This window comes from Carcharodon carcharias, chromosome 15 (assembly GCF_017639515.1).
Source record: "Carcharodon carcharias isolate sCarCar2 chromosome 15, sCarCar2.pri, whole genome shotgun sequence".
Taxonomy (NCBI): Eukaryota; Metazoa; Chordata; class Chondrichthyes; order Lamniformes; family Lamnidae; genus Carcharodon; species Carcharodon carcharias.
The window spans coordinates 121,764,866-121,787,985 of record NC_054481.1 but is presented as its reverse complement, the minus strand read 5'-3'; the positions used below and the strand labels follow the sequence as shown (position 1 = coordinate 121,787,985).

The following is a 23,120-nucleotide window of genomic DNA, read 5'->3' as shown; positions in this document are numbered from 1 at the left end:
GAATAATGGACGTCATGGAATAGAACAAACTATAATTAGAGGCTCTTATTGCACATGGAATCCACCAATTGTGTTTATTTCTCCTATTTAAAGAGGCTTCATCTTAATTGCTAGAAATGCGACAAGTGATATCACTTTGCATATACTGATGTCTCTCAATCTTTCTATGTTTATTTTTCTTTATTCTTTCATGGGATGTGGGTGTCACTGAGAAGGCCAGCATTTGTTGCCCATCTCTAAGTGCCCTTAAACTGAGTGGCTGACTAGGCAAGGGGTAGTTAAAGAGTCAACCACATTGCTGTGGGTCTGGAAATGTTGTAGTATGCCTTTAAGGGATTGCAACATGGCATCACTAGAAAGGAATTGTGTCACGTGATCCAGTTTAAGTTTTGCTTTTGCTTTTCAGCAGAGCATACAGCATGCGTCTTCAAGCTTTATACCCTTTGTATGAATGTTCCCATGTGCTGAGTCTCAGTAAATGAACCCACAACATGTTTACTCAATGCCTTATGAGTGATTGGTGCCTTTATATCATTATAAAAAACATGGCAGGGATCACGTGTAGGCCAAACCAGATGGCAGGTTTCCTTCCCTAAAGGACTTCAGTGAACCAGATGGCATTTTGCAACAATTGATGATAGTTGTCATGGTCACCATTACAGAGACTGGTTTTGTATTCCAGATTTATTCATTGAATTCAAATCCCATCAGCTGAGGTGGGATTTGAACCCGTGCCCCCAAAGCATTAGCCTGAATCTTTGGGTTATCAGGGCCAGTGAAATTGTCACTAAACCACCATCGCCCCACTATGTGTTAGTAATCCCAATCTGAGGAATTTTGGGAGCAAACATTTTGAGGAGAACTCCCTCTAATATGACAATAGCAGCACTCCTAGACTGCCAGTTGTTGTTGAAGACAAGGTTTCTCACTAAGTGTCTGCTCCCTCTGTTTGACTCTCAAAATGCAGTTGTAAAACATGCTGTAAAGCCTTGGCTAAGTGGGCAGCCTTCTCTCCTCTACATCAGAGGTGTTAGGTTCTCTGGGGACCTGGGTTCGAATCCTGCCACAGCAGATGGTGGAGTTTGAATTTAATAAAAATCTGGAATTAAAAGTCTAATGATGACCATGAAACCATTGTTGATTGTTGTAAAAACCTATCTGATTCACTAATGTCCTTCAGGGAAGGAAATCTGCTGTCCTTACCTGGTCTGGCCTACATGTGACTCCAGACCCACAGCAATGTGGTTGATCCTTAAATGCCCTCTGAAGAAGGGCAGTTAGGGATGGGCAATAAATGCTGGTCCAGCCAGTGATGTCCACATCCTATTAATGAATTTTTAAAATGTCCAACTCCAGAAACTCGAGCATGTAATCTAAGTTGACAATTCAGCACTGAGGGCATGCTGCACTGTCAGAGCTGCTGTCTTTCAGATAAGATCTTAAACAAAACCTCTGTCTGTCTCCTCAGGTTCTCCCTAACGTCTAGACCAATAACTTCCCCTTAACCAACACCATAAACTGGCCATTTATTTCATTGCTGGTTGTGGGAGCTTGCTGCATGTGCAAATTTGCTGTTGTATTTCCAACATTACAGCAATCACTACATTTCAAAAGTACTGTATGGCTGTAAAGCACTTTAGGACATTCTAGGTATTGTGAAAGACACTATATAAATTCAAACTCTTCCTTGATGTCAGTAAGAATGGAGAAGTCTCCCACTTAAAGCACCTCTGTCTCACCAGTGAACTGTGGAGACAAGCAAGCTCATGAGTTAGATCTCTGATTTGTCTCAGATACCCGGGCTGCAGAAGCCAAAATCATAATACTCCCTTCTTCAGCACTGAGAGGTTACCTTCACCACACACACTGGTTGAAGAAGGCAGCTCACCACCACTTTCTCAAGGGCAATTAGGAATGGGCAATAGACGTTGGCCTTGCCAGTGACGCCCACATCCTGTAAATGAGTAAATAAAGAACTAGCCTCATATTCTCCAGAGGGGCAGGGAGGGGGGAGCTGGGGAGAGGGGAAATAAACTCCTCCAAGGCTCCTGCTACTGGTAGGAATCCAGTAAGCCATGCTGGAATTGTACATGTGGATATTAGGCAAGGGTAGAATGAGCTGTGCTGTGATTCCCTCTCAATGATCTACTGACACTGATACTGATTGTGGAACTGGGCCCCAGCGTATTATCACTACCGTCAGTAGAACAGAGATAAGGAAAGGAAGCCAGCAAACGAAAGATGGAAGAAACAAAACTCCCTCTCCGACACTGAGCTGACTATTCAGACGAATATGTTTCCTGTTGAATAATTGAACATTTCTGTTATGCTAGTGCACAGTGAAAGATGTTAGAGATCTGTTGTCACCCTTATTCAAAGTTGCGTCCAGCATTGCAACTTTCACCAGCTTTAAAGATTTTAGTTACTACTTAGTTTGCACTCGAGTAACGTTTGATCACATCTTTAAGTCGACCCCTCGACTTTTAGCCAAAAAAAATCCCAAACTCTTTGCACTTACCACCTGCTCGCCGCAGAAGTCAAACATACCCAGGTGCAAACCATAGAGCAGCACACCGTCGAAGGTGGCTGTTCAGCTCCTTGTGTCTGGGCACGTCAACACGCGATGTCAAGGCTGCCAGCTCACTGGTGCTTGCTGTGTTCCCGCCAAACCCGCCCTCTAAAAGCCAACAGGGTATCAAGGAGGAACCACAGGGACACAGCCCAGTTCAAAGCACAAGGTCGCTGAGACTGCAGAGCAGGCAAATCATTTTTGCCGCAGCTGGAGTATTCAAGATACTGGAGAATGAGGTTGGAGATTGGAGGATGATCTCTGCAGATTGTGCTACTTTTGAGGGCAGGGTTGGTGGGAACATTCTCCAACATGGCAACTCCTGCGATAATGAGACAATGGAATGGGAGAGGGTGGATTTCAACCCCTCAAAAATCTTACCCCGTGTGAAAGTCAACCCCCCCTACTTTTTGGCTAAAGATTTAGTCTTAGAAACTCGACCTTTACATGAGTACATACAGCAAGTGTGAGGCATCGCTAAACCAGAAGGAGGAAAGACAGGGCAGGCTGCCAGATCGGAATGAATCCTGAAGGCACTAGGCTCAATGCGATAACATTACTTGAATACAGAAATGCCTGTATCCACTCTGTAAGAGAATGTGAATGGGACTTATTCAATTTGTATGTACAGCCTTAACATCAGTGAGAATGACATCGTTGGATGCTGTGGCCAGGTCGGCACCTCAATTCACTGTTCAGAGCTGCTGTTCATTTAAATGGAAATTGTTCCAAAAAATGTATTCTGTGCTGATTTAATTAAATCATTCAATTCACACTCGATCATTCAAATTATTTTGAAGCACCAAACAACTTTGAATGAATATAAGCAGTCTATACTCAAAGAATGGTAGTGTATGTAATTTTTCATGCTACCACTAGATGTCATCAAAGCCTCACTATCCAATCACAGCAGCGTTTTTTTTACGTGGTGGACATTTAATAGAGGCATTTCTGACTGTCTTTGCCACCCTGCAGAGCAAGATTTCGATGATCCTAAATACATTTTTTTCTTTTGTGCAAATCAAATGCACTAATGAGCATCAGTGGACACAAGAGAACAAGGTGGTATGCCAAAGATAATTAGCACATTTTAACTCTTCGATAATTGCAAAGGAATTTTTAGAATGATAGAATCAAACAGCACCGAAAGAGGACATTCAACCCATTACGCTTGTGTCAGCCCTGGTAGAATTATCCAATTAATCCCACTCACTTGCCCTTTTTACATAGCCCTGTACAATTTTTCCCCTTCAAGTATAAATCCAATTCTTTTAAAAGTTATCATTGAATTCAGGCAGTGCATTCCAGATCACAACAACTCACTGTGTAAACACAAATATTTCCTCATCTCACCTCTGGTTCTTTTGCCAATCATTTAAAATCTGTGTCCTCTGGTTTTCCACCCTTCTGCTGTTCCTCCTTACTCGTTCCTATTGAAACTATTCATCATTTTGAACACCTCTATCAAATCACCTCTGGCTAACGGCAGCTTCTCCAGTCCCTTGCCCCCGGTACCATTCTAGTAAATCCCTTCTGCACTAGCTCCAAGGCCTTCACATCCTTCCTAAGGTGTGATGCCCAGAACTGAACACAGTCCTCCAGCTGGTTCGGCCACTCGATGGGAACAACTCGTGCTGCAACATGGTGCTGACTCTCACCTTGTCCGTGCCCTTGCCCTTGGCTCTGGTCCTGCCGGCTGCTCCTCTTCTCTCTCGTACTCGAGTGGCTCGAGTGGCAGGAATCGTAGTTGGACAGTGTGCTGGGAGGTGAGCCCAGGTCAAACCTGGCTTGCTGCTCCGATGAGATGGTGGTGTTGGGGGACGACATTCCCGAGTCGGTCTGCTTGTACTCAGGATCCATGGACGGGTCCCGAGACAAGACCCGGTGCTCCACACTCTGAAAGAAGACAGAATGTTGTGGTGACAATAATTCAGGCCGCCAGTTACGGTACCGTTCAAAGTTTCTTTGGCTGCTTCCCATCCTTTTCTGGATGCGTTCGCTCGCTCAGTTACTCACGCCAGGGCACAGTTTCATCCCTCACGTGTGTATCTGAGTGAACCAACCGTGGTCGAGTCCAATCCTCACATCCGCATAGACCCACTTTCTGAGAGGACTCACAATGGAAAGAGAGTCCATTAGATAACTGCCCCACTGAATAGTGACCAGGAGTGGGGAATCCTGATGGGTTTTTACCATGGGGCTCTGAGGCCAATTGCTGCTAGCATCCAGTTCAAACCAACTGAATAAGCAAAGGCCCAGGTTTGATCGTGGGCCTCCCTGTTGTGAAACCCACGAATCAAGCACATTCTTTGTGAATTCCAGTACAGCAACACAGGCAAGTTCCTCGTCCACCCACAGCTAAGGAAATAAGCAGTTAGATACAGTGCTTGAAAGCATAATACACAAAAGCTGTATGTATTGTGCTGATGCCACTTTCAACTTTCAGAAGCAGCAAGCGGTGTAAATACATGCACTACATTTAAAACAAAATCAAATCAATTAAAAGCTAAAAGCAAAATGCTGTGGATGCTGGAGATCTGAAATTAAAACAGAAAATGCTGGAAAAACTCAGCAGGTCTGGCAACATCACTGGAGAGAGAAACGGAGTTAACGTTTTGAGTCCAATATGACTCTTCTTCAAAACTATAAATAAATTGAGGACTTGCATTTATATTGCATTTCACAATCACAATCACAATCAAAATACTTTGCAGCCAATGAAGTACTTTTGAGGTGTAGCCACTGTTGTAATGTACAAAAATAAATGGCAGCCAATTTGAGCACAGCAAGCTCCCACAGAGAGCAACGTGATGCTGACCAGATAATCTGTTTTTGTGATGTTGACGGAGGGATAAATATTAGCCAGAACATTGAGGATAGCTTCCCTGTGAGCAGACCCTGGACAAATCTTGCATGCTGACACATCACGTATCTCCATTCCCAACCTGATCACAAAATATTAAAGTTGCTTAAAATTAAAATCCTTCTCAAGTCTTACCACAGTTGGAATAATGGTGGAAGGCTCCATATATAAGAGCTGCCAATGCTTCAGCCAGCAATTAACATCAAGTCAATGTAGGCTTTGTTACAGGGCTGAGGTTTGCCTTAAATCATTGCGCTGTACAACCACCACTTTACACAAACAGACTTGCTCTCTCAGTTTTAAGATTTAAAAATACTAAGTCCGAATTCCACATTTCTAGCTGACAGACAAAAAGATCATTTTAAAGTTAAAGCGACCTACCTTTTCTGTGTCCACTAAACTATTTCCAAAAAAGTACCACCATCTTCACTACCCCAATAAATAGCTCAGACAAAAGTTGCTTACATTGCCCATGATATGCTGAATATGCAAAGCTTGCAAGAGAAATCGTGTCCCTTTTGCAATCTTGAATGGTCCAGGCTGGAGTTAGAGATTCCATATATGTGTGTGCGTGTGTGTGTGTGTGTGTGTGTGTGTGTGTGTGTGTGTGCGCGAGCAAAGGCGACAATCACCTGTGTATCTTCAGGAAGCGCACACAATGTTCCCTTAGGGATTCGTGGCAAAATAATTGGGCCTTTTGTTAAGTTTTTTCCGATACCACATGACCAGTTCCATTCATTAACGCCTTCACTGCTGAGGCTGCCACAGTTTAAAGGCTAAACCTCACAATTTGTCTTTTGCAGATGGCACCAGGCTGCTTAACTCTCTCATGTACCCTTAAAAAAAAAGCTGCAACTCGGCTACTTATCGACACAGCATTTCAATTGGTCAGTGCAAAGAATGGTTCCGTTCTCCAGTCGCGCACTCGGTGTGCCCCATCCCCTTGCTTTAATTCTTTGTCAACGCCACAGTCAAACAGTAAACTTGGCACACGAGTAGAGAGTGCAACGTTGCTTTGCATGTTAAAACCTGGGAAAGTCTTTAAACGAGAAGGGGCAACCAGTCCTATCGAAGTCGCTCCCTATTTCCTCTTCAATGGCTTTTGCTGGGCAATGACTGTGTGAGCAGCAGCTGCCACCGTCCCCGATGCCAGGGCCAAGCGGGCATTCCTCATTCCTGACAGTAACAGGGCAATGCTGCACCGTGAGGAGCTGGGATCCCAGGGGATTTCGAGTTGCAGAATCGGAACGCTCGTGCTCCAGCTCCAGCTCTGATCGTCACTGTGAGTGCGGCTTCTTGGTGGGAGGGTAGACTCGTGGATTAATCCCTGAAGTAGCAACTTGCTATTCAACCAGAGAAGTCATCACAGATGAGATTAATTCTTTTCCTTTTGGGCATCCATGTTCAGCGGGGTTTACCAGGCAATGGTAAAGCAGTGGAAACAAAGACTAATTTGATTTCCCCTTCTACCTGCCTTGGAGTTGGGTTAAGACTATTATAGCACCAAAGAATCAGCCCAACTGAGATCAACTAACCCATCACAGGCTGGTAATGAAGGCTTAAACCTTCTTACCTGTATGGCCATAGGGTGCCTTCACCTACCAAGTATCCAAACCAACTCCCTCAAGCTGTCATATTATAAATACTGTTTGAAGTGAATGAACACAGAACAGATCTCCAAGAATAGAAATCTCTAAAGTATTGCTGAAAAAAGAGACATGTCAAAACTTTTTGTCTTGCACTCATCAGGACACTTGCAAGAATACCAATACAACAATTTATACTGTATGTGACAAGAGTGCTGATTGGTTAGTAAGTGCTGTTGCTCTGGAGAATGCACCACTGATGGTGATTGATGGTTAATTGCCAAGCATTGTTTGAAATTTAAACCTGGCAACATGACCCTGATTGGTCAAGGCATTGCCCTGAGGAATGAGTCAGTGAATGGTTGCAACTTATTTTGTTTAGCTGAAACAGGCACGATGTGTGTACATGTTCTTTCTGTCTGTAAAGAACAGGGCCCTGTGTATTAATATACATAGCTTCCAGTACACACAAATGCACCACACTGCGAGCACGAGTGACAATCGTAAATTGGTCGTCAGGGTAATTCTCAGCACATAGAGGATTATTTAGCAAATGTTGTCCAATCACGGAATCACATCTAATGTTGGACACTGTGTTTTGAGTTTTACAAGCACAGGCTGGTTGGGTACGATCTATACCCTGACCGTCACAAACAGCGGCTGGGACATGCTGTTTGATACGATCCGCCAGTCTATGGGATGTACGGCCTATGTACCTAGTATCACACTGGCACTGAAATTCATATACCACATTACTCATTTGTGTGATTGGCAGAATGTCTTTTTGGCTTGACAGCAGCATCCTGTTAGTGGTGAATACCACTCGTGTTGCTACTGCACAGTAGCAGCGTGAAACAGCTAGCTTCACCTGTTACTCAAAATTTTGAGATACTTTGCCCTTCCAGGGTAATCTGAGATAGGCTGAGGGCATCCCTGAGGTAGAAACCTTGAAGGAAGTCATTCCCTGAGACCCAAAGTTCTCAAGATACTAAATGGGACAGGTAGGGTCAATCAGGAAAAGCTACTTCCTTTTGCTGGGGAGTCTAGGATTAGGCAGCAGATACAAACAAGTAGAGCCAGAATTTTCAGGGGTGAAACGAGGAAACAGCTCTTCACACAAAGTGTAGCAGAAACTTGAAACTCTCTTCTGCAAATGCAATTGATGCTAGGTCAATTGTTAATTTTAAAACTGAGCTTGATAAGGTTTTTGCTATCCAAAGGCATTAAGAGATGGGAGGCAAAGGAAGGTACTTGGAGTCAGGTCACAGGTCAGCCATGAATAGGCTGGAGGGGCTAAACGGCCTCTTCCTGTTCCTGCGTTTTAATCCAGTAAAAACTCCAGGTTATGGGCTCCAGACCTGCCGGGTGTGTAAGGAATTTTATGACTTTGTGTTACCTGCAGGGAGGCTTGTCCATTGAGTGTAAATATTGGAGATTTGAGCACAAGCGAGATCGTGCATCGCAAGAGCAGAAATTTTCAAAAGGTGCTCCTGGTGGACAAGGCCGCATCCCAGCAACAAGGCCGCATCTCAGCAACAAGGTCGCATCCCAGCAACAAGGCCGCATCCCAGCAACAAGGCCGCATCCCAGCAACAAGGCCGCATCCCAACACCAAGGTCACATCCTAGCAACAAGGCCCCATCCCAGCAACAAGGCCCCATCCCAGCAACAAGGCCGCATCCCAGCACCAAGGCCACATCCCAACACCAAGGTTGCATCCTAGCAACAAGGCCGCATCCCAGCAACAAGGCCACATCCCAGCAACAAGGCCACATCCCAACACCAAGGTTGCATCCCAGCAATAAGGCCGCATCCCAGCAACAAGTCCGCATCCTAGCAACAAGGCCGCATCCCAGCAACAAGGCTGCATCCCAGCAATAAGGCCGCATCCCAGCAACAAGGCCACATCCCAGCAACAATGCCACATCCCAGCAACAATGCCACATCCCAGCAACAAGGCCACATCCCAGCACCAAGGCCACATCACAGCACCAAGGCCTTATCCCAGCAACAAGGCCGCATCCCAGCAACAAGGCCGCATCCCAGCAACAAGGCCGCATCCCAGCAACAAGGCCGCATCCCAGCAACAAGGCCACATCCCAGCACCAAGGCCACATCCCAGCAACAAGGCCGCATCCCAGCAACAAGGCTGCATCTACAAAGAAAAAGACTAGCTGCATGAGCCAATCCTGGTCATCTGTTTCACACAGACTACACTAAGGCCCCATTTTCTGACCCATGATAATTATTTTCTCTTATACTCTTGCTGAACTTTGGCCAGAAGGGGATAAAGCCTCTCCAACGATCTATAGCTTTCATTGGCCATTAGTCATGGTTACTGTTCAATGCTCAGTGGGAACATTTGGTTAAAACTTTGTTTTTTTGCTGCCATTTGGCTGATGTCAGTGTGAAGTGCTTCCCGTGTGATGAGTGATATCAAGGACAGGACCTCCAGCTATTGCCATGGTTAGAAGCTGGAATAATACTGACTTTCTTCAGTCTCATCTCTGGTCTGACTCATCCCCTACAAATGCTAATGTGAAGTAGATCTTTGTCACACCAAATCCTGTCCCAGATACGGTCACTGGGGCTTAGCACAGATCCCCATGGTATGGCTCTTCAGCTGTTTTCCCCACTGCACAATCTTTGGTCTCGTACCTGAAAAGAATATTTTGGTCACACTGTGGTTAAACATAAGATGGAATCATAGTGGCTACCATTAAAAGAATTTTGCTTACCTTGACTATCTTAGAGCAAGCTCACAATTAATTGGTTCAAAAGAATACATTAATAAGAGGCTGATTCTGAATTCCTCGATTCCAAACTTCCCATGCACCCGTTCATCAATATTGATATAACTGACTGAAGAGAATGGAGTTTTTCTCTCCCTCCAATCTACACCAATGCCACCATCTAAACTGGCACAAGGACTGGCACAGGAAGCACATTCTCTCCATCCACTGCATAACATTAACCAATGTTGGTAACTTGTCCTTAATCCTTAAATCCCAAATGTTCACCCATTCTGTGGGAAAGAAATTTCCCCTCTCACCACAATGGAAGTATCTTCAATGAAACTAGAGATTCTCATTCCCACAATATCCAATGACAACACAAACAACTTTCAACGTACAATCGAGCTGTACAGAATGAGAATGGTCTTTTTTATGGTAAAGTAAACAGCTTAGTTATCAGCCTAGACGTGCAAAGAGACTCTTCCGATTCAGTCCAATCCTGGAAAGCACCATGAAGACCCAACTGTGTATTTATCAAGTGCAGGTATAATTGGATCCCTGGGCTGTGCTATCGTTACTATTCTTATACACCCAGCAGCTGTAGAGGACACTTTTATGGGTTTCATTGGTAAAATAAACACCTTAGTTATTTGCCCAAGTGTGTGAGCTGAAGGTATCACCTTTCTTTCTGTGTCCCTTATGCACTGGCAGAAAACAAGGAAATGGCACTTGTACCTACAGGTTTTTGAAATGTTGAAGAAATGTTTAGGATTAATAGTTACATGTAAACTAGAAGGAATTTAATTATGAAAAAAATCCTATATCCCTTATTGGACCAACTGGGAAAATGTAGTAAATTATACAGACTTGACCGATCCCAGGTTCGATGTTGGGGTTAATTGATTTTACCCGAAGCGCCATTTCAATTCCTTCAGCGAGACAGGAGGGAAAAAACAAGAAAACATTGGCCAAGTTTAGCTACCCCACCCCGGTCACAAACAGGTGTGAGCACTCAAGAGAGGACAAGGCTTCACCCTGATAGCTCACAGTGGAATCATCACTGCTTAGACTCACAGGATGGACACTTAAGTCAAGTATGAGAGAGCCACCTGTGTCTCTTGAATTTATACCCAAATACACATTGCTGCTGTTAGGAAGGAAACAGAGAAATAAAAGAGGAACAATAAATTCGTCCTTCCAACTGAAACTGCCTTTTTTGTACAATTAATCGCAGGAACTCCCTCATATATATGTAAGCATGTTAACACTTCTCTCTTGTATTTCTCTTACCATGTTCTCAACGGTCTTGAGGTACTTGGCGCATTGACCGTGTCCATTGTACTCAGCTAGGTCTGCAGATGTGTAGCCATCATGATCATGAACAGCCAGGTCTACACCATTGACCACTAAGATTTGACAACACTGTGGTGAAACAAGGGCAAAAGTAAGTATCCGGCATACCTGTAGAAAAGTATAATAGATGTTACTGCTTTGGTTACAACACACTGCTTGATAATTCTCCGAATAGATAACGATTACAATTTCAGTCTGTGCTTTAGACACGGAATGCAGTTATTGCATTCACACTAGGAAACGACAAAGTACAAATGTGAACAATGTGAAGTACAAAGCATACGTTGTGTGTGTTTTTTTCAGAACGTAAGTACATGTTTGTGACATTTTGTTTAAAACACCTACTTTTTTTTTATTATTCACTCATGGGATGTGGGCTTCGCTGACTAGGCCAGCATTTATTGCCCATCCCTAATTGCCCTTGAGAAGGTGCTGGGTGAGCTGTCTTCTTGAACCGCTACATTCCATGTGGTACATCCACAGTGCTGTTAGAGAGGGAGTTCCAGGATTTTGACCCAGCGACAGTGAAGGAACAGTGATATATTTCCAAATCAGGATGGTGAGTGACTTGGTGGGGAACTTCTAGGTGGTGATGTTCCCATCTATCTGCTGCCCTTGTCCTTCTAGATGGTAGTGGTTGTGGGTTTGGATGGTGCTGTCGAAGGAGCCTTGGTGAATTCCTGCAGTGCATCTTATAGATGGTACACACTGCTGCTACTGTGCCTCGGTGATGGAGGGAGTGAATGTTTGTGGATTTGGTGCCAATTAAGTGGGTTGCTTTGTCCTGGGCGGTGTCCAGCTTCTTCAGGGTTTGGGAGCTGCACTCATCCAGGCAAGTGGGGAGTATTCCATCACACTCCTGACTTGTGTCTTGTAGATGGCGGACAGGCTTTGGGGAGTCAGCATGTGAGTTATCCATCACACGATTCCTAGCCTCTGACCTGTCCCAGTACCACAGTATTTATATGGCTAGTCCAGTTCAATTTCTGGTCAATGGTAACCCCCAGGATGTTGATAGTGGGGGATTCAGTGATGGTAATGCCATTGAACGTCAAGGGGTGATGATTAGATTCTCTCATTGCCTGACACTTGTGTGGCACGAATGTTACTTGCCACTCGTCAGCCCAAGCCTGGATATTGTCCAGGTCTTGCTGCATTTGGACATAGACTGCTGCAGTATCTGAGGAGTCACAAATGGTGCTGAACATTGTGCAATCATCAGTGAACATCCCCACTTCTGACCTTATAATGGAGAGAAGGTCATTGATGAAGCAGCTGAAGATGGTTGGGCCGAGGCCACTACCCTGAGTGATGTCCTGGGGTTGAGATGACTGACCTCCAACAACTACAACCAATTTCCTTTGTGCTCAGTATGACTCCAACCAATGGAGAGTTTTCCCCCTGATTCCCATTGACTCCAGTTTTGCTAGGGCTCCTTGATGCTGCACTCGATCAAATGTGGCCTTGATGTCAAGGGCAGTCACTCTCACCTCACCTTGGGAGTTCAGCTCTTTTGTCCACGTTTGAACCAAGGCTGTAATGAGGTCAGGAGCTGAGTGGCCCTGGCAGATACCAAACTGGGTGTCAGTGAGCAGGTTATTGCTAAGCAGTTGCTGCTTGATAGCACCACTGATGACACCTTCCATCACTTTACTGATGATCGAGAGTAGACTGACCATAAGACAAACGGGGAGAAGAAGGCCATTCGGCTCATCGAATCTGCTCTGCTATTCAATGAGATCATGGCTGATCTGATAATCCTCAACTCCACATTCCTGCCTTTTCCCCATAACCTTTGATTCCCTTCCTGATTAAAAATCTGTCTATCTCGGCCTTGAATATACTTAACAACCCAGCCTCTACAGCCCTCTGCAGTAAAAAATTCCACAGATTGACTACCCTCAGAGAAGAAATTCTTCCTCATCTGTTTTAAATGGGCACCCCCTTAGCCTGAGATTATGTCCTCTGGTCCCACAAGGGGAAACAACCTCTCAGCATCTACCCCATCAAGCCCCTTAAGAATCTTATATGTTTCAATAAGATCACTCCTCATTCTTCTAAGCTCCATTGCGCACAGGGCCAACTGACTCAACCTCTTCTCATAAGAAAATCCTTCCATCCCAGGGATCAAGCTAGTGAACCTTCTCTGGACTGCCTCCAATGCCAGTATATCTTTTCTTAGATAAGAGAACCAAAACTAGTCACAGTATTTTAGGTGTGGTCTAACTAGTGCTTTGTATAGGTTTAGCAAGACTTCTCTATTTTTATACTCCATTCCCTTTGAAATAAAGGCCATTTGCCTTCCCTATTACCTGCTGAACTTGTATGCTAGCTTTTTGGGATTCATGCACGAGTATGTTTTTCCCTCTTGTTGGTTCCTTCACCACCTGCCGCAGACCCAACCGAGCAGCTATGTCATTTAGGATTTGGCCAGTCAGTAGTGGTGCTACTGAGTCACTCTTGGTGATGGACATTGAAGTCCCCCACGCAGAGTACATCCTGTGCCTTTGCCACCCTCAGTGCTTCCTCCAAGTGGTGTTCAACATGGAGCAGCATTGATTCATCAGCTGAGGGAGGGCAGTACGTGGTTATCAGCAGGAGATTTCCTTGCCCATGTTTGACCTGATGCAATGAGACTTCATGGGGTCCAGAGTCCATATTGAGGAATTCCAGAGCAACTCCCTCCCAAGGAGGTGACGAGTAAGTTAGACAAAGGAGAGCCAATGGATGTTATCTACTTGGACTTCCAGAAGGCCTTTGACAAGGTGCAGCACAGGAGGCTGCTCAGTAAGATAAGAGCCCATGGTGTTAGAGGCAAGGTACTAGCATGGATAGAAGATTGGCTGTCTGACTAGAATATAAAAACAGGGATGTGCTGCTGAGGCTTTATAAGGCTCTGGTCGGACCACGTTTAGAATATTGTGAGCAATTTGGGCCCCGTATCTCAGGAAGGATGTGCTGGCCCTGGAGAGCGTCCAGAGGAGATTCACCAGAACGATCCCAGGAATGAAAGGCTTAACATATGAGGAATGTTTGAGGACTCTGGGTCTATACTCGATGGAGTTTAGAAGGATGAGGGGGGATATGATTGAAACTTACAGAATACTGAAAGGCCTGGATAGAGTGGACGTGGGGAAGATGTTTCCATTAGTAGGAGAGACTAGGACCCGAGGGCACAGCCTCAGAGTAAAGGGAAGACCTTTTAGAACAGAGATGAGGAGAAACTTCTTTAGCCAGAGAGTGGTGAATCTATGGAATTCATTGCCACAGAAGGCTGTGAAGGCCAGGTCATAGAGTGTATTTAAGACCGAGTTAGATAGGTTCTTGATTGGTAAGGGGATCAAAGGTTATGGGGAGAAGGCAGGAGAATGGGGTTGAGAAACTTATCAGCCATGATTGAATGGCGGAGCAGACTTGATAGCCTGAATGGACTAATTTCTGCTCCTTTGTCTTATGGTCTTATGGACTGTATATCCCTGTGCCGCCACCATTGCTGGGTCTGGGATACTGAGGGATGGTGATGATGGAGTCTGGGACATTATCTGTAAGGTATGATTCCATGAGGATGACTGTGTCAGGCTGTTGCTTGACTAGTCTCTGAGACAGCTCCCAGATGTTAGTAAGGAGGAATTCGCAGGGTCAACAGGGTCCAGTTTGCTGTTGTTCTTTCCGGTGCCTAGGTCGATGCTGGGTGGTCCGTCAAGTTTCATTCCTTTTTCCTGACTTTGTAGTGGTTTGATACAACTGATTTGCTTAAGAGTCAACCACATTGCTGTAGGTCTGGAGTCATGTGTAGCCAGACCAGGTAAGGACAGCAGATTCCCTTCCCTCAAGGACATTAGGGAACCAGGTGGGTTTTTTACAACAATCGACAATGGTTTTATGGTCACCATCAGACTTTTAATTCCAGATTTTTATTGAATTCAAATTCCACCATCTGCTGTGGCAGGTTTTGAACCCGGGTCCCCAGAGCATTACCCTGGGTCTCGGGATTACCAGTCCAGTGACAATATCACTACACCACCGCCTCCCCCCAAACTCCTTCTCTTACTATAAGCCAACCTCTCTCCATGAGAAACCTCCTATTATTTCCCTTTTTGTACCTGGCTTTCCTCCTCTTCCTTTTATGCTCCTAAAAAGTCAACTTACACCCTCTTCATTTCGAGGTGCTGAAGTCCGGACTCACTGCGCCATCTTGTCCTGTAGCTCTTTCCTTTCCAGTAACCTCAAACTTGTGGAACTCCTTGGCCTGACTTTTTCCCGCATTGGGCGGGAGCAGGCGGGAGCGATCGGAAACCCGACCAGCGCCCGCGATCAGGTCCGCACCGCCATTTTACGCCGGCAGGCCAATTAAGACCCGCCCAGTGTAATGCGGGTCTCCGAGGTCAGCGGGAAGGGGCAGGTGGGGGCGGGAGCTCAATGTCCACCGGGTCCATTGGTGACCCGGCAGCCTAATTCAAACACAGCACAGGCAGCCGCGCCAAGGCTGCCATTGGCTTTGCAGAGCCATACGGAGGTAGAACGTTGTTGGAGAACAGTGCAGGAGGGAGGGCACTCGGCCCCGAGGTTTTCAGACGGAGGAGGTGGCAGCACGCCGGGATATCCTTGTCCTGAGGGACGGGAGGAGGAGGCTCCCCCACCCAACCTAATCAGACAGGCCCAGGAGGAGGTGACATCCAGGGTCAGCTCCCAGGACCTGGTGAGGCTCACACGGGTGCAGTGCCGCACACACTTTAATGACCTCCTGCGATCGGGAAGGGTGAGCACCTTGCTGCATTGGGTCACTTAGCACAACAGTTAGGTGCGCCCCCCGACCCACCCCGCTCCCCCCACCCCCCACCCCTCCCCCAGACCTCAGAGTTCTCAGAGTGTGAGTGGTAAATGTCAATGAAGCAGCACCTGGTTAAGGGGGCAAGCCTTGGCTGCCTGGAATGAGGGGAGAGCACCTAGACGCAGCACCCACAAACACAAATAAAACCTTAGGCACAACACGGGCTTATCACTGGTGTTCTTTTTTTGCCCCACTTGTAAGTTCTTTTTAAGTTGGTGTGATGTTGAACACCTTCCGATTTAATTTGATTTCTGTATGCCAGGCTCCTCACCAGTAAATGTGTTTGTTTTCAACAAGCCTCTGGTGCTTCATTAGTTCTGCAGGTAAAGAGGAACCCTTGGTGTTATGAGTGACTTGTTTGTCATTGAGCTTTATTGCAATGGCACATAGTGCATGTTGTTGACCAAGCAAATGGTCCTGCCAGGTATTGAGTATGGAGCCTGCAGCCCTGGCATGTGGTGGTGGTTCATCTTTGATACGCTAGCTGAAGAAGTGTTGGATCAAAACCTCCTGGGTGTCGCTGCCTCTATGTTGGTTGCACAGGTCAGCGTCTATCCCCTCAGTGTTCTCCTGAGCGTGCTCGTCCTTGGGCTCACTGCTGGACTCATCATCTGCTACCAAAGCAGCTGATTCAACATCTTCCAAGCCCTGGAACCTGGGAGTGTTTCAGGATGTAGATATTATGGGAGCTGCCTGGGTACCTTGCACAGACTTGCAGAATCAGCATTCTGTGATCACACACTATCTGCACGTTCATGGAGTGGAATCCTTTCCTGTTGACGAAGGCTCACCCGCTGGTGCCTTGATGGCCACGTGTGTACAGTCTATAGCACCCTGGACACGAGGGAAGCCAGCAATCGCTGTGAAGCCTCTGGCTCGCTCTGCCTGGCTGGCCTTGTCCATGTGGTATTGAATGAAAGTCAATGAACGCCTGAACAGAGCGTCTGTCACCAGCTTGACACAACTGTGGACAACTGATTGGGGGACTCCAGAAAGATCACCCACCAACCCCTGGAAAGAGCCGGAGGCATTGAAGTTGAGGGCCACTGTGACCTTCAGAGCCACTGGCATGGGGTGTCCACCCACACATCCAGAGATGATCTCAAGGCCGATCATCTGACAGATGGAGGTCACTGTCTCCCTTGACAATCGGAGCCTCCTTTGACACTGCACCTTAGACATATTGAGGTAGCTGCTTCGGCACCTGTAAACCCTGGCAGCAGGATAGTGGCATCTTCTGCAGCCCCTTCCGCCTTTCACTTCCTCTTGGCCCTGCGCCCCTTGTGCCTGCGCCAGTCCTTCCACAGGTGGCTCCCCTGGAGGCTGAATATGGACACCTAGCCTCCTCAACCTTCTGGCCCTCTCTTCCTCCTCAGGGGAGGTGCCTCCAGTGGAGGCCACAATCCCCATTCCCCGGGTAAGGGAAGGCTGCCTGATACCTGGAAGGCCCCAAGTGGCCTCTTATTTCTGTCAAAGCAGCTCTGAAGCAAAATGAAGTTGTCCTGTTCACACAGGCAAGCAACATTAAGTTATAATTTAAAGTACTAACAAGTCGCATTAGCCAGCCCACTCACCCCTCTTTTCCTGCCTGCGGATGAGGTTTTTAAAAACGTGGCCTACCCACCTGCCCGTTGCACCTGTGCGACGCCATGAAAATTGCACGGGCTGCACAAAATCATAAACAATTACTGCCTCAAGTGCCTTAACTGGCCTGTTAATTAATGGCTGGCGCGCATCCGCGCTCATAGTGCCCGCCTTCTGAAATATCGCATTGGCGCGCACAGTGCCATTGAGACGCATGCCCGACATCATCGCGTGGCATTTTACGCACTGGCATGTTGGGCCCAGCCCCTGACGCCGACTGTAAACTCCTGGTCTTTATCTCCCTCGGTATTCCCTCTCCTCCTACAATGTACAATCTTTTAAAACGCAAGAGCAGTCTCGCTAAAATATTACTTTCGGATCTGCCTCATCTTCTCTCTAAATGTCGTGGTCTCCTGCAGCTCAGATGATGGCTCCTTGCCTCGCTTTTATAGGCAAGCACTGCTTTGTTGTCAAATAATGGCTTCAAAGGCAGATGCGCGCTTGCATTTTATTACACAAAGGATTTTATACATGTGCTTTTGGTCCACTGTTTGTGAAATAAAAGACTGAAGGATGAATAACTCCCTTGAGGATACCCTTACAGATTGTTTAACATCTGCAGGCAGATTAATTGACCAACTGAAAATGGTCCAATGGCAAGAAAATAGTGGTGAACACTGCATTTTGCTTGGAATGTTTCCCATTGGTATTTCACTGCTTAGCGACATATGCCACAATAGCGATTCTCAGTAGAAGGTTTCTCATGGAGAGAGGTTGGCTAATAGCGAGGAAGAGTGCATATTAGGTGTGTGAAACTAAAAGACCCAAGCATGATAATTTGGGGTCCACCCCAAGGAGCGTGAAGGTGTCTAACATCTGCCCCATCAGCTATTGCAATATAACAAACATATCTGTAGGTGGGTCACTAAGACGGGGCAAGGGGCTCTATAAGCTGAGGTTGATAATACCTTCTGTACCTCATTGTGCTTTCCCATTGGAAAAAGATGCCAGCCAACCAAATATATCAAAAAAGTGTCATTAGCTCATGGTGGGAGGTTTATTCTTTCACAAGGGCGTTGGGATTAGAGTGTCCGCACCAAATTGAAGCTGAGGAATTGTTTCTTAGTTTTAATACTCATCATCATCATCAGATTCTCTCAGACCAAGTACTGGGCTAATTAGATGCAGAATAAATCTCTAGTGTTCCTCAAATACCTGACGTCTTACCCCTTGTTCTCTGGATGTGCCAGTTCTATTTCCCATGAAGCCATCCTTGTCACTAAGACAATGCTTTTTCCAGTTTGGATACCGAGTATCAGCATCAAATGCTCCCATGTCAAACTTCACACTGATTTAAGCAGAGAAGTCTCCTGAGAAGCCCTGCCTGTTGAGATAATTATCTCAGCAAGATTTCCAAGTTTGTGCTAAACTTAGGGGCAGTTTTGCATTTTTGGACAAAAGACAACTAGAAATATCCTGTGGGGTTTTTAGAGCCTTCATTATTTGTTGGATTATAAACTCAAAAGGTGGAAAGATCTTGTTCCAGCCTCTTGTACATACTGAGTAGAAATGTAAATCACTGTTTAGCAGGTGGGGGTGGTGGAGGTTGAAGTTAAGGGGGGGAGGTCATTCTGTACTTGAGTCATGGGGCCAATAGTCCTGAAGTTCACATGCTCCTGGTCCTAGCCTGCTATCATTTTTATCCCGAACTATATAGTCTCTTTCCAGTCTCCCGGGCGCTCAGTCTCTCATACCTACACTCAGCTCACATTAAAATCAGACTTCCCACTTACAGAGAGCCAACTGACTGATGGAGCATCTTATACATTGGCTGTGGATTTTTTTTTATGTTCTTTTGGTTAAAAAGTAAGGAAGATTATTTTATATGTGGAGAGCTTGTGCATGAGATGTCCCCGCCCACATCATGAAAGATGGGAGACTTCACATTGTCAGGGGTCTTTGTAGATTTTTCCTCACATTGGAATTCTCTGATTGGCTTAAACGTGTGGTCACCTTGGGACAAAGGGGCAGAGAATTACAGTGGGATTGTGTCCACTAGCGCCCTCTGGAGCTTGCAAGGTTAATGGCCTCCTGTGCACCCCTGACTCACATTGCCGGGGCCCAAAGCTCAAGAATTTTCTCCCTAAAACCAGCCACTTCTCTCATGTTTTACTGCTTTAAATGTGCCATATAAATTCAGGTTGTTGTAGTAGTATGGGGCTGGCAGGTGGCTCTCTCTCTCTCTCTCTCTCTCTGCAGGAATACCTCATTTGCTCAGCTGACTCAAGCTGCCTACAGAATGTTCAGCATGGTCCAAGTAGTTCCACCTCAAAAGGAAGCAGGTGCTTGTAACTCTATCGAGTTGAAATGGGATTGGCCGTGCTGTGACTCACACTGGGGTCAAACTTTCCCACATAACTCCAACTAGAGTGGAAATCCATCAAGTACACGAGCGCCAAGTCACAAGCCAGGCTACGGTGAAATTCTAACAGCTAATTCATACTGAAGTGATATTGTGTCACATGACTCAAAAGGGAGTCACATTGTGCCTTGTGTCACAGTCTGCAGTGATGTTTGTCCTGCAATAGAATTACACCATATAGCCCATACTCGTTTCGCTTATTGAATTCATGAAAGGCATATATGTCCATCTCAAATATTGAGCTCTACCTCACAGACTATTACAGGGATGTAGCATGCGTTGGATGTTTTACAACGTGTCCTCTGACATCTGTTCCCAGAAAATAGTCAGTCCCCAAGGGCTACTCCTCCAGGAATATTATGTCACTCGAACCTGCCCAATTACGGCTTTGGCACCTGTTGCCGTGGGACACGATGACAGTCATTTACAAGATCACAGCAGGAAGTACACTACATGAAGAGTGAGAAGAAGGATGACGCAGATGTGCAGACTTTGCCTCACGTAGGCCATAGAATGCAAGTTTTAAAGGGGAAAGGATGCCTAAGGGAGTACAAAGTGCTGTGCCATCAGTGCTATTAAAAGAAAGAACAACTCTTTGTTTCACTAATTTGCTTCCTCTGTGCCAGGAAATGCCAGGGCCAGCTGGGTACTTAGTGCTGGTTCCAGCTTTTCATGCTGTGGTCACTTGAGAATTGTTGGTCTGAAGTAGCTGCTCCCCAAGTGAATGGTCAAAATGATTCTCTTTGGGGTGCACAGGGATCCCGTGCATCATCAGGGGTTTGCTCGTTGTGAGTTAAGAGCAAAAATCATTGACCTTGGACGGGCTGCAGCTCAGATATACCAGAATGATACCAAGGCCATAAATGGATTAACTTATGAAGACAGGTCACTTAGATGTGGCTAGTATTCCCTAGAGTATAGAATATTAAGGGGTGATCTCATTGTGTTTTTAAAAAGAAATTAAATGATCTGATAGGGAAGATAAAGAGAAATGATTTCCCCTGGTGCAGAACTCCAGAATGCCACAAAGAGACAGATCAACCAACTGAATGTCACGGCATAGCATGAGGGGCTGAATGGCCTACTCCTGTCCCCGTTTTCTTAAGAATTCCATGTAAGAAAATAATTGTTTAATTGCTAACTTAATAACCTTAAAGTGACTGGAAGCAACATTAGACAATGTTCCTCTCCAAGCTTTGTAATGTCCATGTTCATTTTCATCTATCTCCTTGATCTGTTAACCATTCTTTGGCAAGGACTAGGCAAAAGAATTGAACATCAAATTTACAGCATGGACGGACACAACTTCTTTTTCTGAAATTCGTTTCTCTGCTATTTTAAAATAAACACCTTAATTACTTCACAAAAATGGTGGGAACATTCACAACTTCACACAGTGTAATTTCAGGGCTCATTAGCACACGGGTTTATATTTATTGGTATTCGCTTGTGCTCATCTGCTGCTCAAGCCATCTGGGCACAGGGCAAATTTCATATAATTTGGATTCCATTGCAACGTGGTATTCAGACCCTTGGTGAGTTTGATCGGAAGATGGGAATATCCCAAATCCCAACAAGAGCAGAGCTTTCCGCTTTGAAAGCCTGTATGTCCCATCACTACGCACAATAACACTGGTGATGGATAAGTTCACAGACTGTGTCTCAATACCATCTTTCAGTTGAAGACTCACCACCAGCTCCTCAAGGCCAATTAGGGATGGGCAATGAATGCTGGTCTCAGCAGCGAAACCCACATCCCATGAGCGAATGATAAGGATGCGGAAAACCCAGAAACAACCATTCCACTGAAATAACAGTGCAGCACAATGCATGTGAGTGGAAGTCTATGAATTATGTTTCTTCCATCTCGAACTTTTATGTCTTTGTCTTTCTTCTCCTTAAGCTTGATTCTGCAAGAGGTAACCATCCAGTATCTTGCTTCAGAGTCCACTCTCCACACATGGACCTTGGCCTTGATTGTTGTTGGACAATATGTATACAATCACCATCACTGGGCAACTATTCCCAGACATTGCTGCATAAGTAATCATGAGCAGAAACCATCTGTGATATCTCCCCTCCGGCCATGCTGAGGCAAACGATAATTTTCTTACTGCTGTCCTACCGGAGACTGACTAATACAGTGAATTTAGGAATAGAATTTGGGGTTCAATTCCATTAGTCCACACCATCCAGTACATTTAACAACTAAACCTGGAGGGGTGGTCTGTAAGATACATCCTTAATAGTATATCTCATAATAAACACAGATGATATGACATTCCGATTACAGCCTTGAGTAACCCTGCATTAGGCTGATATAATCAAAAGGATCCTTGATTTTTGATTGTAGTGGTGTTGAATCTGGTCAAGGACACTTTTGAATGTCCTCTGAAGCATGCTGTGCTAGCATAATGTATTTGCGAAAGCCATACATTGAATATACGTTCCAATGTTTAACTGACACTCAACTATCACAAACTTGCAAAACTTGCCTCTAGTTCCCCGTTCTCTGCAGCATCGTGTAACGGGGTGCCACCCCAGTTGTCTGTGACGATCTCACCTCCGTGTAGCAATAGCCAGCTGAGAACCTTGGCATGTCCTCGACTGGCAGCAAAGTGCATAGCTGTGGCACCTTCGTCATCCTGGTCCGACAGACTAATGTCCGAAAAGCTTACCTGTGCGGAGAAAGTGGAAGGAAACCAGTTAGCAAAATGATCCAGAGTAAAACTATCTGTCTACCGCACGTGGAGGGCCACGTTAAAATTACAACAGTATTGTCTTCTGTTCATTAACTAGTTTGTTGTTAAAGGAAAAATGGCCTTAATCTTCGATCGGTTCAATGGGAATTCATTGGAGTTTAGACCTAGGACTGCAGTAGTTATGGTACAATATAGTAAATGCAAACCTTCCCTTTTCCCTTATGTTTCCTTTTCCTAAGTCATTTTATAGTCACTCCTTTCGCCTACTTCTAAGTTTCCCACATAATACCCTGACCACCAGGTCAAGCAGGAAAGCAAACTGATTCCTAGCTCTATACCTGTAACATACAAACAACCTCCAGAGTGCACAGAAGAGGAACTTGTGGTGGTGATCAGCCTTCCAGTGTATCCTTCCTCACTGCAGTCAGGACATCAGGCACTCACCAACATCTGGCCAGTTGTACACTCAAATTAA

General features: G+C 45.5%; 1 protein-coding gene across 2 annotated transcripts in view; it reads right to left on the bottom strand.

The window, feature by feature from the left end:
* espn (espin) overlaps positions 1–23,120 on the bottom strand; it is a 165,142-nt gene that overhangs the window by 89,487 nt on the left and 52,535 nt on the right. The window contains exons 4-6 of one of the 2 annotated variants that reach the window (XM_041205824.1): positions 22,439–22,621; positions 11,044–11,175; positions 4,228–4,465 (exon numbers count right to left, since the gene is read on the bottom strand). In XM_041205824.1, the coding sequence (XP_041061758.1) occupies positions 4,228–4,465; positions 11,044–11,175; positions 22,439–22,621 (553 nt within the window). The remainder of the gene's footprint in view (positions 1–4,227; positions 4,466–11,043; positions 11,176–22,438; positions 22,622–23,120) is intronic. The other variant, XM_041205825.1, reaches the window with a different exon arrangement.